The sequence below is a fragment of the Panicum virgatum genome, unplaced genomic scaffold (genome assembly GCF_016808335.1).
Source record: "Panicum virgatum strain AP13 unplaced genomic scaffold, P.virgatum_v5 scaffold_1765, whole genome shotgun sequence".
NCBI classification, from domain to species: Eukaryota; Viridiplantae; Streptophyta; class Magnoliopsida; order Poales; family Poaceae; genus Panicum; species Panicum virgatum.
Window position 1 is genome coordinate 98,777 of NW_024376276.1, and position 12,373 is coordinate 111,149.

Here is a 12,373-nt window from a genome sequence, read left to right on the forward strand (position 1 = left end):
CTCAAGCAGGAGCACCTACTGCAGCCCAGACTGGCGCATCGTCGTCTCGACACCTACCCATCACAGCTCCCTCGAAGCCACCTCGTCGCCCAGGCACCCATCTCTTCCAAGCAGCCTACAACAGGCCAGGGGTAACTTGTTTTAAATTTGCTTTTAAAATTTCAAGGTGATAGAAGGGACTCTATTGTGACTGATACCTACAAAGCAGTCTCGACACCTACCCATCACAACTCCCTCGAAGCCACCTCGTCGCCCAGGCACCCGTCTCTTCCAAGCAGCCTACAACAGGCCAGGGGTAACTTGTTTTAAATTTGCTTTTAAAATTTTAAGGTGATAGAAGGGACTCTACTGTGACTGATACCTACAAAGCAGGCCAGCGTCCTGGACCAAATGTGAAGATCCAAATATCCACCACGATGTGATCTGTCACGCCCACCATGTTGGGCGCCTCAGCGGACAGGCCCAGTCAAGTCAAGTCGAACAAGTGAAAAAGAACTAAAGAAGTAAGTATGATCACCAAAACTGCATCACCCTCTCATTTCTCGGTTTAGTGCCAATTAAGACAGCATGGACTTTCCTGAAATTGCTGACTGTTCATGGTACTTCTTTATGCGAAGAAAGTATTGATGTGAAGACAAGAAGAATGTATAAAAATAGAAGCATACCACGGTTATAGCTATTAATGTGTACGCGTTAAGTTTGTTTTAGCTTGTTCTTTCTTTCCATGCCTAAAAGCGTGTGGCTGCTATCTGTGTTCCACTCTAGTTTAGAGAATTATTGTGCTTGGATTGCTATTTGTCATGGTCGGGTAATGTATGTTCCATCTTAATTGTCGCAAATTGCTAACCAAGAGTCGGCTCTGCTCTGCGCCTCTGCCGTGTCGCGCGCACTTGTACTTGTACGCCTCCTCGCGCGGTCGCGCCGCGCCCGTCGCGCTTGACCAAAGAAGCCACGCCGCGCCGCGCCCGCCGCGCTTGACCAAAGAAGCCACGCCGCGCCGCGCCCGCAGCCGCTCCCCGACAACAGGAGGCTTCCCTCGCGAGCCACCTCGCTCCTCCTCCGTCTCCCGCTCTGCCGCGACACGGCCAGCCCCCGCCGCGAAAGCCGGCCGCCCTACCCTAAACCCTAAACCCTCCCGGCCCGCCCCGGCTCGGAATGCAGCCCTCGCCGGGTCCCCCGCCGCTCCCGGCGGCCGCGTCGGTGTCGGCGGAGCTCACGCGCTTCGAGGCGCAGCTGGACCAGTCCGCCGACCAGTGGGCGCGCGGCCAGCTCGCGGAGCTCGGCGACGCCGCGGCGGCCAGGGTGCTCCGGAAGGTCGCGGAGACCGGCGCCCGGGTGCGGAACCTGTCCGCCTTCATCAAGTGGCTCGCCAAGCAGGAGGCCATGCAGCGCAACGCCGAGGGGGTCCCCACCGCCGAGAGCGCCGCGTGCAGCTCCGGCCCCTTCCGCGCCTCCCCGCAGGGTGCTTTTCTAATTCCATTCTCCCTCCCTCGACACTGCCGGTGTTTTGTTTTCCCCACTGCGTTTGTTGGACGGTTTCGTTTTCCTTCTATTTTCGAATTTCTCTGGACATACACTTCTAATTTTAGACAAATCCCGTTGCTAGTTTTCTCTGCATTTTCCCCAGATAACTTCACAATGTTTTCGACATGTCTCCACTAGTTTGGGAAAGTCTCAATTTTTTTCTATGTTCCCATAATCTTCGAGTTCCCTTTCGGAATATCTGATAGCCTACATTATTCTGATGTTCGATCACTTGTAGAAATTGCATTTCTTCATATACCTAACCTTTCAGTATCTGAGTTCGTTGGATAGAATGGATTCGGAAAAAATCGTACTTTTCTTTTTTATAGGTTTAGTTCTTTCTTTTAGGTAAAGGAAATATAATGCTATAAGTAACAAATTACCTTAAGTTCACTTTCTTGAAAAAAAATCTTTTTTTTTGTTATTCAAATCTGACGTGAAGGAGAGAATTTCATAACTACCCCCAAAACTACCAATCTTTTCATTGGCATAGCTTATTTGGTTAAAGGTTAATTATTTTTGTTAGAATAAAAGATAATTAGTTAAATTAATTCAACTGGAGGTTGATAGTTTATTTTTTGGTCAGGCTCAATCCTTCTCATTTCACGATTGATTATCTTGAGTTCTGTTGAGTATGGAAGTTCAGTAATAAAAAAAGTCTTAATCAAACTATTTTACTCATATTTTTCAAACTATGTTACATTCATATGATAGTATCTGATTTTGAGACATAATTTTGGTCGCGTTTGCTCTTGTTGCTTAACGGCACATTTTGCATCATATTGCTTATCTTCTTCCTAACCATGAAGCCATTTATCAAACGGAGGATTCCATATCAGGACCATTCTACCAAGATGACATCCAAATGGAGGTTCAGAGCCCTGATGGTGTGATGGCCTTTGGTCTTTCGAACCAGGCAAGGATCGTGCCTATGAGCTCTGTCCGCCAGAGCCCCGCCAGGACAAATGCTTGTACTGTTCCAGAAATAGTCGAAATGGAGGTTGAGAGCCCACCGGGTTCGAACTCTCCTTGCTTGCAGAATCAGTACCCTTTTTCAGCAGTGGCTTCTCCAATAGCAAATCCTGGAGGAATGGGGGCTGGGTGTATTGAGTATCAGATGCCTGATAGTCCTTCCCGGGTTCTCACCCCAAGCCCTGTTTGGGATATTACAACGCGTATTCAGCAAATGGATGGCCTATCAGGAAGGATAGGGATCAGGACACCACCTTCTGTTGCCTCTTGGAATTCTTTGAGGGCAATAGCAAGCCCTCAAATGTTTGCACTGGGGGAGTTAGAGTTTGATCGATTTTTCCTCATACGCGTGTACCTAGCAGAGTAAGTCTTATTGGATTTATGTTTTTCCTCACCTGCATATTAGAACAAATAGCTTACTGGTTTTAACTTCAGGAAAAAAGGGTCCTATGACTAATCCGTTATCTAATGGAGTAATGGACCCCCAAAAGACCAATTGAGCATAATTGCTACCATAACTTACTTTTTTTTTTTACAGAGTATCCGTTTCTTAACGGTGTCACCTTTTACTCTATTATTTTACTATCTGTGTTTGTCTCTAATCAATGTTGCCTCCTTACTCTTATAGCAAGAAGATAGAAGAAGTACTAGAGGATGTAAATTATATAAGATATTTGAAGTCACTGCCCATGGATTGCTTCGAATCAGAAATCTGGAACAAATTTGGAAAGAACTATGTACTAGCTTCAGATAGATGAAAGGTCACATCACACTTGAACTTATTGTTGCATTAATCATTATTTTCGATAATGCTAGTTGATATTTTCAATCATGCTAGTTGATTGCTGCAACTGTACACATACATATCCATTTTTTCAATTTCTTAGAGATGCTCAAGTGCCGCGATCTTAATTATCTGTAAATGGATTGACATATGCAGCCATGCTGGACCTGTTTTCAACAAGAAACTGTTGCATGCACATTTTTTGCATAGTTATTATTAGGAAATGTATAGAACCTGACATATATAGCTTATTGTAGTTGCTATGTATAGCTGATTGATTTGTACCAGGATAGTTTCCTTGTAACACAAGCCACGCTATATATATGAAGGCTCACCCCCCTGATTGGGTGTGGTGTTTCTCCCATTCTACCTTTCTACATGGTATCAAGAGTCCGGGCCCTTCCTGGCTCCTCTCCCTTCCGCTAAACCCCCGTCGCCGCCACCAGGCCGCGACCCAACCACCATCGCGCCGAGCCCTTACCTCGGCGCCTACCCACGCCGCCGCCTCCTCTGGCCGCCGCGTCTCCCTCTCTGCTGCCGCCTTCTCTTCCAGGCCGTAGCATTTTTTTTCCTGATCCAATCTGCTATTGACGGCTGCCGCCATGACGTCCGCCAATTCCGGATCAACCATCCTCTCGTCTGGTTCCTCCTCTCCAGGGACACAGGGCGACTCCGTCGGCCCTCTGTTCGTCCACCCCTTCGCCTCTGTCAACGTGAAGCATCACGTGCCGATGACGCTGGAACTCCAGGGCGGCAATTTCGCCCGGTGGTCGGCGAGCTTCCTTGCCATGTGCGGCAAGTTCGGCGTCATCTCCCACATCGACGGCACTGCTCCACCCTCCCCCGCCGACTCCTCCTGGCAGCAGGCGGATTGCTGTGTCCGGAGTTGGATCTTCGGCTCCGTTGCCGAGGCCGTCCTCGACATGGCCACGACCGGCACCACCCAGACCGCTCGTCAGCTCTGGGTCGCCATCGACGGTCTCTTCCAGGCAAACAAGGCGCAGAGGGCCATCTTCCTGAGCCACGAGTTCCACTCGATGACTCAAGGGGATTCCTCCATCGACGACTACTGCCTCCGCATCAAGACCACCGCCAACAAGCTCCGCGACGTCGGCCATCCCGTCGACGAGCCGCAACTCGTCCTCAATCTCCTCCGCGGGTTGAACGAAGAGTTTGCCGGCACCGCCGACCACGTCGCCGCCACCAGCCTCACCCTCACCTACGCGCGCGACCAACTCTCTCTCAAGGAGCTGCGCCTCGCGAATGGGAAGAAGGTCGCCGCCGCCACGGCGCTCATCGCCGGCTCTGCTTCCTCCTGCGGCGGCGCTGGCTGCCGCGGTCAGCAGCAGCCCCGCGGCGACGGCCAGAGGCGCAACTCCGGCAAGAAGGGCGGGCGCAAGAACGGCGGCGGATCTGGCGGAGGGTCCGGCGCGCACGGCGGCGGCTTCGGTGCTTCGCAGCGCCCATCGCCTGCTGGGCCCTGGTTCTGTATGAACCCGGGCGGCCAGTACTGGGCCGGCGCTGGTGGGCCGCCTGCTGGGCAGCTGTGGCGCCCTTCGCCAGGCTTGCTGGGTTCTGGGCCGCCACAGGCCCACGCGGCCTTCGCTCCACTTGGGCCGCAGCAGGCCCACACGGCGTTTGCTTCTCTCCAGTACTCGCCAGGCCCGTTCGCTGCTCCTCCGGCCCAAGCTTCGACGTGGGATCAAGCTGGGCTGATTGCAGCCCTCCAGCAGATGTCTGTCCAGGGGTCCTCCCCCTGGGTGATGGATTCCGGCGCCTCCTCCCACATGACATCCTCGGATGGTATACTCCTCAAACGTCTGCCCACTTCCATCTCTTCAATTTTAGTAGGCAATGGTACTAGTATCCCAGTCACGTCTCATGGTCACTCCGTTCTCCCCACCACAGCGTCCACTTTTGCACTCAATAATGTTCTTGTCGTTCCCTCGATTGTTCAGAATTTACTTTCTGTTCGTCAGTTTACCCGCGACAACCACTGTTCCATTGAGTTTGACGCTTTCGGGTTTTCTGTTAAGGACATCCCGACGGGGCGCGTGATTCTTCGCTGCAATAGCGACGGGGATCTATACACCTTGCAGCCTTCCACCGCGTCTGCACTTGTCGCCGCCTCCAGCACTTTGTGGCACCAGCGCCTCGGCCACCCCGCTCCAGCAGCAGTAGCTAGATTGAATAAAAACAATTTATTATCTTGTAATAATTCAGGCCATTCACTTTGCCACTCTTGTCAGCTTGGCAAACACGCTCGCCTGCCATTTACTTCATCTACTTCGCATACTGCTGCACCCTTTGAGCTTGTTCATTGTGATGTTTGGACGTCACCAGTATCTAGCATTTCTGGCTATTCTTATTACTTGGTGATTTTGGACGATTTTTCTCATTTCTGCTGGACATTCCCCCTCAGACGCAAGTCTGATGTCCACCAGACCATAGTTGATTTCGTTGCTTATGTTCGCACTCAGTTTGGTTTGCCCGTTAAGTGCTTTCAGGCCGACAATGGCACAGAGTTTGTCAACACTGCCACGTCCACTTTCCTGGCGGCCCATGGCACCCTGCTACGTCTCTCGTGTCCGTACACCTCCGCACAGAACGGCAAGGCTGAGTGTGTTCTTGCACGCTCAATAACTCCGTGCGCACTCTCCTGCTTCATGCGTCCATGCCAGCATTCTACTGGGCTGAGGCACTTGCAGCCGCCTGCTATTTGCTTAATAGGCGCCCCTCGTCCTCCATTCACAGCGAGATCCCCTACACACGCCTCTACAGCGCGCCGCCTAGCTATGATCACCTGCGAGTATTTGGGTGCCTGTGCTATCCCAATCTCCAGGCGACCTCCGCACACAAGCTAGCCCCGCGCTCCGCAGCCTGTGTGTTCCTCGGGTATCCTACAGCTCATAAGGGGCACCGCTGTCTCGACTTGTCCACCAGGCGCATCATCTCGCGTCATGTTGTCTTCGACGAGTCACACTTCCCTTTTGCAGACGTCTCCCCTGTTGCACCCCCATCGTCCCTTGATTTTTTGGCCAACGATACTGTGGATACTATGCCTTGCTCTACTAACCGTGCAGCTCGTCCTCCGCCTTCGGCGCCCGCGGTCGCTCCGTTCTCCTCGAACGTTGAGCAGCCGCCTCCCTCCTCCGAGCTTGCAGGTCCCGGCGGGCGTGGTCCAGTGCCCCCGTCAGGACCTGCACTTCCGGGCGGGTCTGGCCCTGCGCTTCCGACCAGACCCCCCCCAGCGCCCCCAGCACCGCCGCTGCTGGTCTACTCTCGCCGACCGCGCGCACCTGTGCCTCCTCCGCCTGTGCCTGCTCCTGTGCCTGCTGCCCCGGAACTCTCTGGACCTGTGACTCGTACACAGTCTGGTGTTATTCCGCGCGTGCAGTACAAGGGGCTGGCCGCCATCGTCCCGTCCCCGCTCCCGGCGAACTACCGCAGCGGGCTCGCCGATCCGAATTGGCGAGCTGCCATGGCTGATGAGTTTCAGGCCCTGATCGACAACGGCACCTGGCGTCTCGTTCCCCGACCGCCTGGTGCCAACGTCGTCTCCGGGAAGTGGATCTTCAAGCATAAGTACCATTCCGACGGTACTCTTGCTCGGCACAAGGCGCGCTGGGTCGTCCGAGGCTTCTCCCAGCAGCACGGCATAGACTACGACGAGACCTTCAGCCCGGTGGTCAAACCGGCAACCATCCGGGCTGTTCTCAGCATCGCCACTTCTCGTGCCTGGCCCATCCACCAGCTCGACGTGAAGAACGCCTTTCTTCACGGCCACCTCGACGAGACGGTCTACTGCCAGCAGCCGCCTGGATTCGTCGACCCCGCCGCTCCTGATCACGTCTGCCACCTGCAGAAGTCCTTGTACGGGCTCAAGCAGGCGCCGCGAGCGTGGTACCAGCGGTTCGCCTCCTTCATTCGACAGCTCGGCTTCGTCGCCTCGGCCTCCGACACTTCCCTCTTTGTGCTCAAAGAGGGCGCGAGCATCGCCTACTTGCTGCTCTACGTCGATGACATCATCCTCACCGCTTCGTCCTCGACGCGTCTTCAGCAGATCATGGCCAAACTCACCTCTGAGTTCGCCATGACCGACCTCGGCGACCTGCACCACTTCCTCGGCATCTCCGTCACGCGCTCGTCTGACGGCCTGTTCCTGTCCCAGCGACAGTATGCCATGGATCTTCTCCAGCGTGCCGGCATGACTGAGTGTCACTCTACGGCGACCCCTGTTGACACTCAGGCCAAGCTCTCAGCCTCGGATGGTGCCCCGCTGTCTGCCTCTGACAGCTCCGACTACAGGAGTCTCGTGGGTGCTCTTCAGTACCTCACCTTGACTCGGCCTGATCTGGCGTACGCTGTCCAGCAAGTGTGCCTCTTCATGCACGACCCTCGCGAGCCTCATCTCGCTTTGGTCAAGCGCATCCTGCGCTACGTGAAGGGCACGCTCTCCTACGGCCTCCACATCGGCACCGGCCCCATCGACAGTCTGATTGCCTACTCCGACGCCGATTGGGATGGCTGTCCGGACTCCCGGCGCTCGACTTCAGGCTTCTGCGTGTTCCTCGGCGACAACCTGATTTCGTGGTCTTCGAAGCGTCAGACCACGGTGTCCAGGTCCAGCGCCGAGGCCGAGTACCGTGCGGTCGCCCATGCCGTTGCTGAGTGCTGCTGGATCCGCCAGTTGCTTCAGGAGCTCCATGTTCCCCTCGCTTCCGCCACCGTTGTCTATTGTGACAACGTGAGTGCCGTCTACATGACGGCCAACCCTGTTCACCACCAGCGCACGAAGCACATCGAGATCGACATTCACTTCGTCCGCGAGAAGGTGGCGCTTGGACAGGTCCGGGTTCTTCATGTTCCCTCCGCTCATCAGTTCGCTGACATCATGACCAAGGGCCTCCCTGTACAGCTCTTCACAGAGTTTCGGTCCAGTCTTTGCGTCCGTACTCCTCCCGTTGCGACTGCGGGCGGGTATTAGGAAATGTATAGAACCTGACATATATAGCTTATTGTAGTTGCTATGTATAGCTGATTAATTTGTACCAGGATAGTTTCCTTGTAACACAAGCCACATTGGCTATATATATGAAGGCTCACCCCCCTGATTGGGTGTGGTGTTTCTCCCATTCTACCTTTCTACAGTTATCCAATATTTTTAAATGAAAACAAAAGTTCTTTTATTTTTTTGTATTTAATTAATTAAATTAAATTAAATTCCAGTATACAAGAAATTATTAATATGGCAGTTTGTACGATCATGCCACACTATTTCTGCCTATTAATCCTGCGGGTTCGAGAAAAAAAATTTCTGCCTATTAATTAAAAAAATGCTACCTTAGTATCTTCTAGAAAGTTTACATCACGTTTTTTGGCATTCATGGCTAACAAAAGAATTCAGTAATTGTTTATTTATTTTGAGTAGAATCAATAACGTTTTTGCAATATTAGTAGCGCCAAACTCGAAAGTAGTATGGCAGTTTGTAAGTCTCCAAGAATTCTTTAAAGACTCATGCAGTGTTAGCATTGATGCCTAGCAAAGAAAGCTAGTCTAGTCATCATTTGGATAAATTCAGTATATTTCTTATACTTGCTGTTAGTTTGTTATTCCCTTAACATACTAGCAGATAACTCAAGAAACTTTTTCAACTGGTACTGCAGAATCTTGATTGGGACCCGAACAAGACAAGACTGTACCACTGTAATGTCGAGAAACGGGATGATACCATAGCTTATATCTTTAAGGTTTGTGAGTTTCTTATTCTTTTCTACTAATGCTTCCCTGTGGAAGTCCTTTATCCTGAATGTATTTCAGTTTTTCCCTCCTATCCTCAGTTTGTAGATTTCTTTTGGCTTCTATGCATGCCTTCCCTAAGCAAGGTTAAGACTGCAAAAATTTCCCTTCCCCTGGCCGCATCTTGTATCATAGCTTTCAGCACTGCGCGTGCCCTTTTTAATGCATACCTGACCTGCAGCCCTGTTAGCAATCCTGTTTCTCTATCCAATACATGTTGTACTTCTAAAAAAAATGCCTAAATATCATCGACTTCATACATCTAACTTTGCAGGCACACAGAAAATTTCATTGTAGCATCGTTGACACCAAAAAAGAGTAGTAGTTTATCATGGTCTATTCATGTGCTTGTCATGTATGCCTTTTCTTTTTGGCTTGTCATGCAGCTCATGAATTTGATAATGATTTTCTGCAGGTTATTTTTCTAATTTTTTTTCTTGAACAATACACCATACACCTTTCACAAAAGGGAAACCTGGCTTGAAACTGCATCCATATCTCCCTATGGAGCTGTACACAATATTGACGTATGTGTGATTTGAGTTAGTGAGATAAATTTCTACTGTCATAACATCTCTTTGCTCATCCCAATAGTGCACTGTAAGGAACATTGGAGGGGTTACATTTGTGTATCCTATCTTGTCTGATGTCTGAATATTGTGGTATACTCCTGATCTAACATTTCTGTTGAAAAATGTCATAATGTCAAGTGCACTTTCTCTGCGTACTGTTTGGAAAAGGCTTAATCCTTGGTTATTGCAATCAGATACAACTGGCAATATCATTTTTCTTCTTTAGGCTTTCTTTCATGTTTTCTACAATGCATTGAGGAGATGTATCCAAATCTGCTTATAATTTACATTATTTTATTGGATTCAGGGTCCATATGTGGAGAATACAAGGACTCATCTGCAGAAAATTGTTGGTGATGACAATGTTCTTCTTGTGAAGTTTGCAGATATACCTGATCTTGTAAATAAAATCGACAAGTTCGGTATCTACTGCACATTTTACAGCCAGCTCTCTAATGATGGTATCCTTTTGGGCTTGCGTCGATATCACTATTTCAGTTAGTTTTGTTTTTCTTGTACTGCAATACTGGTATAGAACTATAGATCAATTTACAAGGCAAAGATCAATTGCTACTGATAGTTTTAATCTCCACAATTGCGTGCACAGTGAAGTCAATTCACAGCTTTGCTAAATGAGCTATTCCAGAAACACACTATGCTTGAGGGAAAAATTAGCTAGAACTATTGCATTTAAAACTTGTCTAGGCCACTGTTCACTGATTACATTTGTTGGGAATATCTAGATATCATGTTAGATGGTTTATGCTGGTGGGGAACTAGGGATTATGAATCCTGTCAGCATGTAGAAACTAGTCAACCTTGAGTCTGTTATAGCTCTTCCGTTTAGTCTATACTGGAGCCTTGCCAGGAGTTATATTTTGATCTGCTAATAAAGACCTAGGAACACAGAGGATTCAATATAGCTATATGCACTAAGCTACTAATGGTAAACAAAATCATATCATGTAACATCCATCTCATGGCGAGGTTCTTTTTCTATGACTTCGATCATGTCACCTAAATTGCAGCCTTCTGATATACTCCCTCTGATCCTGATTATAAGTCCATTTGGCTTTGTCCTCAGTCAAACTTTCTTAGCTTTGACTATTAGTTGCTAAAATGTATAGATTTATAACATGAGGATAATATTAGTAGATTCATTATGGAACATACTTTCATAACATGTACGCCGTATCTGTTTCTATTTAAAATAATATATTCTTATAGACATTTGTTGGTCAAAGTACAATATTGAAGACTGTGTCGTTGTCCTAATGGACTTAAATTTGGGATCAGAGGGAGTATACATTATCCTCATCTTCTTTGGAATTCTCACCTGACCTAGGTGTTTTGATGTGTTTCTCACCTGACCTTAACTGAAACAAGATTAAAGTGTGGCTTAGCCTGTGTAGCCTATCCATTTTCGTGTGCAGGATAGTAAGGAAATAGAATTACAAGTTTTATTTTAAAAAGATATTGTACTGTTTTCAAGGAATAAGTATTTCTCGGTGATGGTCCTTAGTTTTGGATAAACTCTTGGCTGTTAGATAACAAGATGACAATGCACTAGTTTGCTAGCATTGACTGCTTTGTGTACGTGAGCGCTAAGCATTTTCCCATCTTCTAAAAGGGGCGTCTCATGTTACGTACCCACATGTTGACTTATGGTTTGTCTTGACTGAGCTGATCTGCCATTTTACCAGTTCACAAAGATGGAGGGAAGGAGGAGAAGCTAAAAGAGGAAAAGAAGAAAGAGAAGAACAAAAAGTGCAGCTCTTCTGTTAGGTGCTATTTTGTTCGGATGGAGTCTGGGTGGGAAAGGGATCACCCATACCATCTCTCTGGCCACACAATTGAGCAGGCCCGCAGACTCTTTATGCACATACACAATGCTCCTACTGTGGCGAAATATGTATCAAGGTCAACCATCTTATGTACTTTTATTGCATGGTATTTAAGTAATCAATGAATACCTTTAGGCATCTATTCCAATTTATAGCCGATGCCTTGTTGGTACTTGATTTTTTTACATAAAGTTGGCGCATGATATTAAATCTGCTACTTTTGCTATATCCATAGGGAGAGATTTCAGAATTTGGGTCTCAATTCGTGAGCCTTTCAGAATTTGACACCCCTATCACAATGACATGTGGGTTCAATCTGAGAGGTGATATGTTATGAGAACACAAAGTTTGATTAGACTTGGTGATGCTTATAAAATTTGTGCACATTGATGACCTTTTCTGTTTCCATATTTCTCTAATGTGTAGTCTCATGTGCAAACCAAACCAAATCTTTTTCCCCCTGTTAGGAGGGTAGAGAATGTCGTAGGACCTTGACACCTGGCACTGTAGGAAGAATAGAATTGGTGTAATGGATGGATTGTATTAGCCTGAGCCTTGGGGCTGAATATATAGGGGTACATGACTTGGAGGGCAAGAAGCCTCTCCTACAGATCTGGTAGGATACGGATACAATCATAATCTACCTAATATAGAGATATCCCTAATATACTCTAACATCCCCCCGCAGTCACAGCGGGAGCGTCGCAGACGGTGAGACTGGAGAGAAGTCGATAAACTGACATCCCCCCGCAGTCACAACGGTCAGTACGCCGCAGATGCTGTGGCTGGAGTGGAAAACCACAAGGTTGCTCAAGCAGATGATAGCCCTTTGTGCCGATGTCGAGGTAGCCGAGGTGAGGACGAGTAGCCATGGTCG

At 48.9% G+C, this 12,373-nt stretch overlaps 1 protein-coding gene across 1 annotated transcript in view; it reads left to right on the forward strand.

The window, feature by feature from the left end:
• Positions 1–1,331: 1,331 nt before the first annotated feature.
• LOC120694008 (probable RNA-dependent RNA polymerase 3) overlaps positions 1,332–12,373 on the forward strand; it is a 34,091-nt gene continuing 23,049 nt past the window's right edge. The window contains exons 1-5 of the mRNA XM_039977196.1: positions 1,332–1,462; positions 3,125–3,166; positions 8,948–9,031; positions 9,960–10,149; positions 11,356–11,572. Of these exons, the coding sequence (XP_039833130.1) occupies positions 11,454–11,572 (119 nt within the window). The 5' untranslated portion in view covers positions 1,332–1,462; positions 3,125–3,166; positions 8,948–9,031; positions 9,960–10,149; positions 11,356–11,453. The remainder of the gene's footprint in view (positions 1,463–3,124; positions 3,167–8,947; positions 9,032–9,959; positions 10,150–11,355; positions 11,573–12,373) is intronic.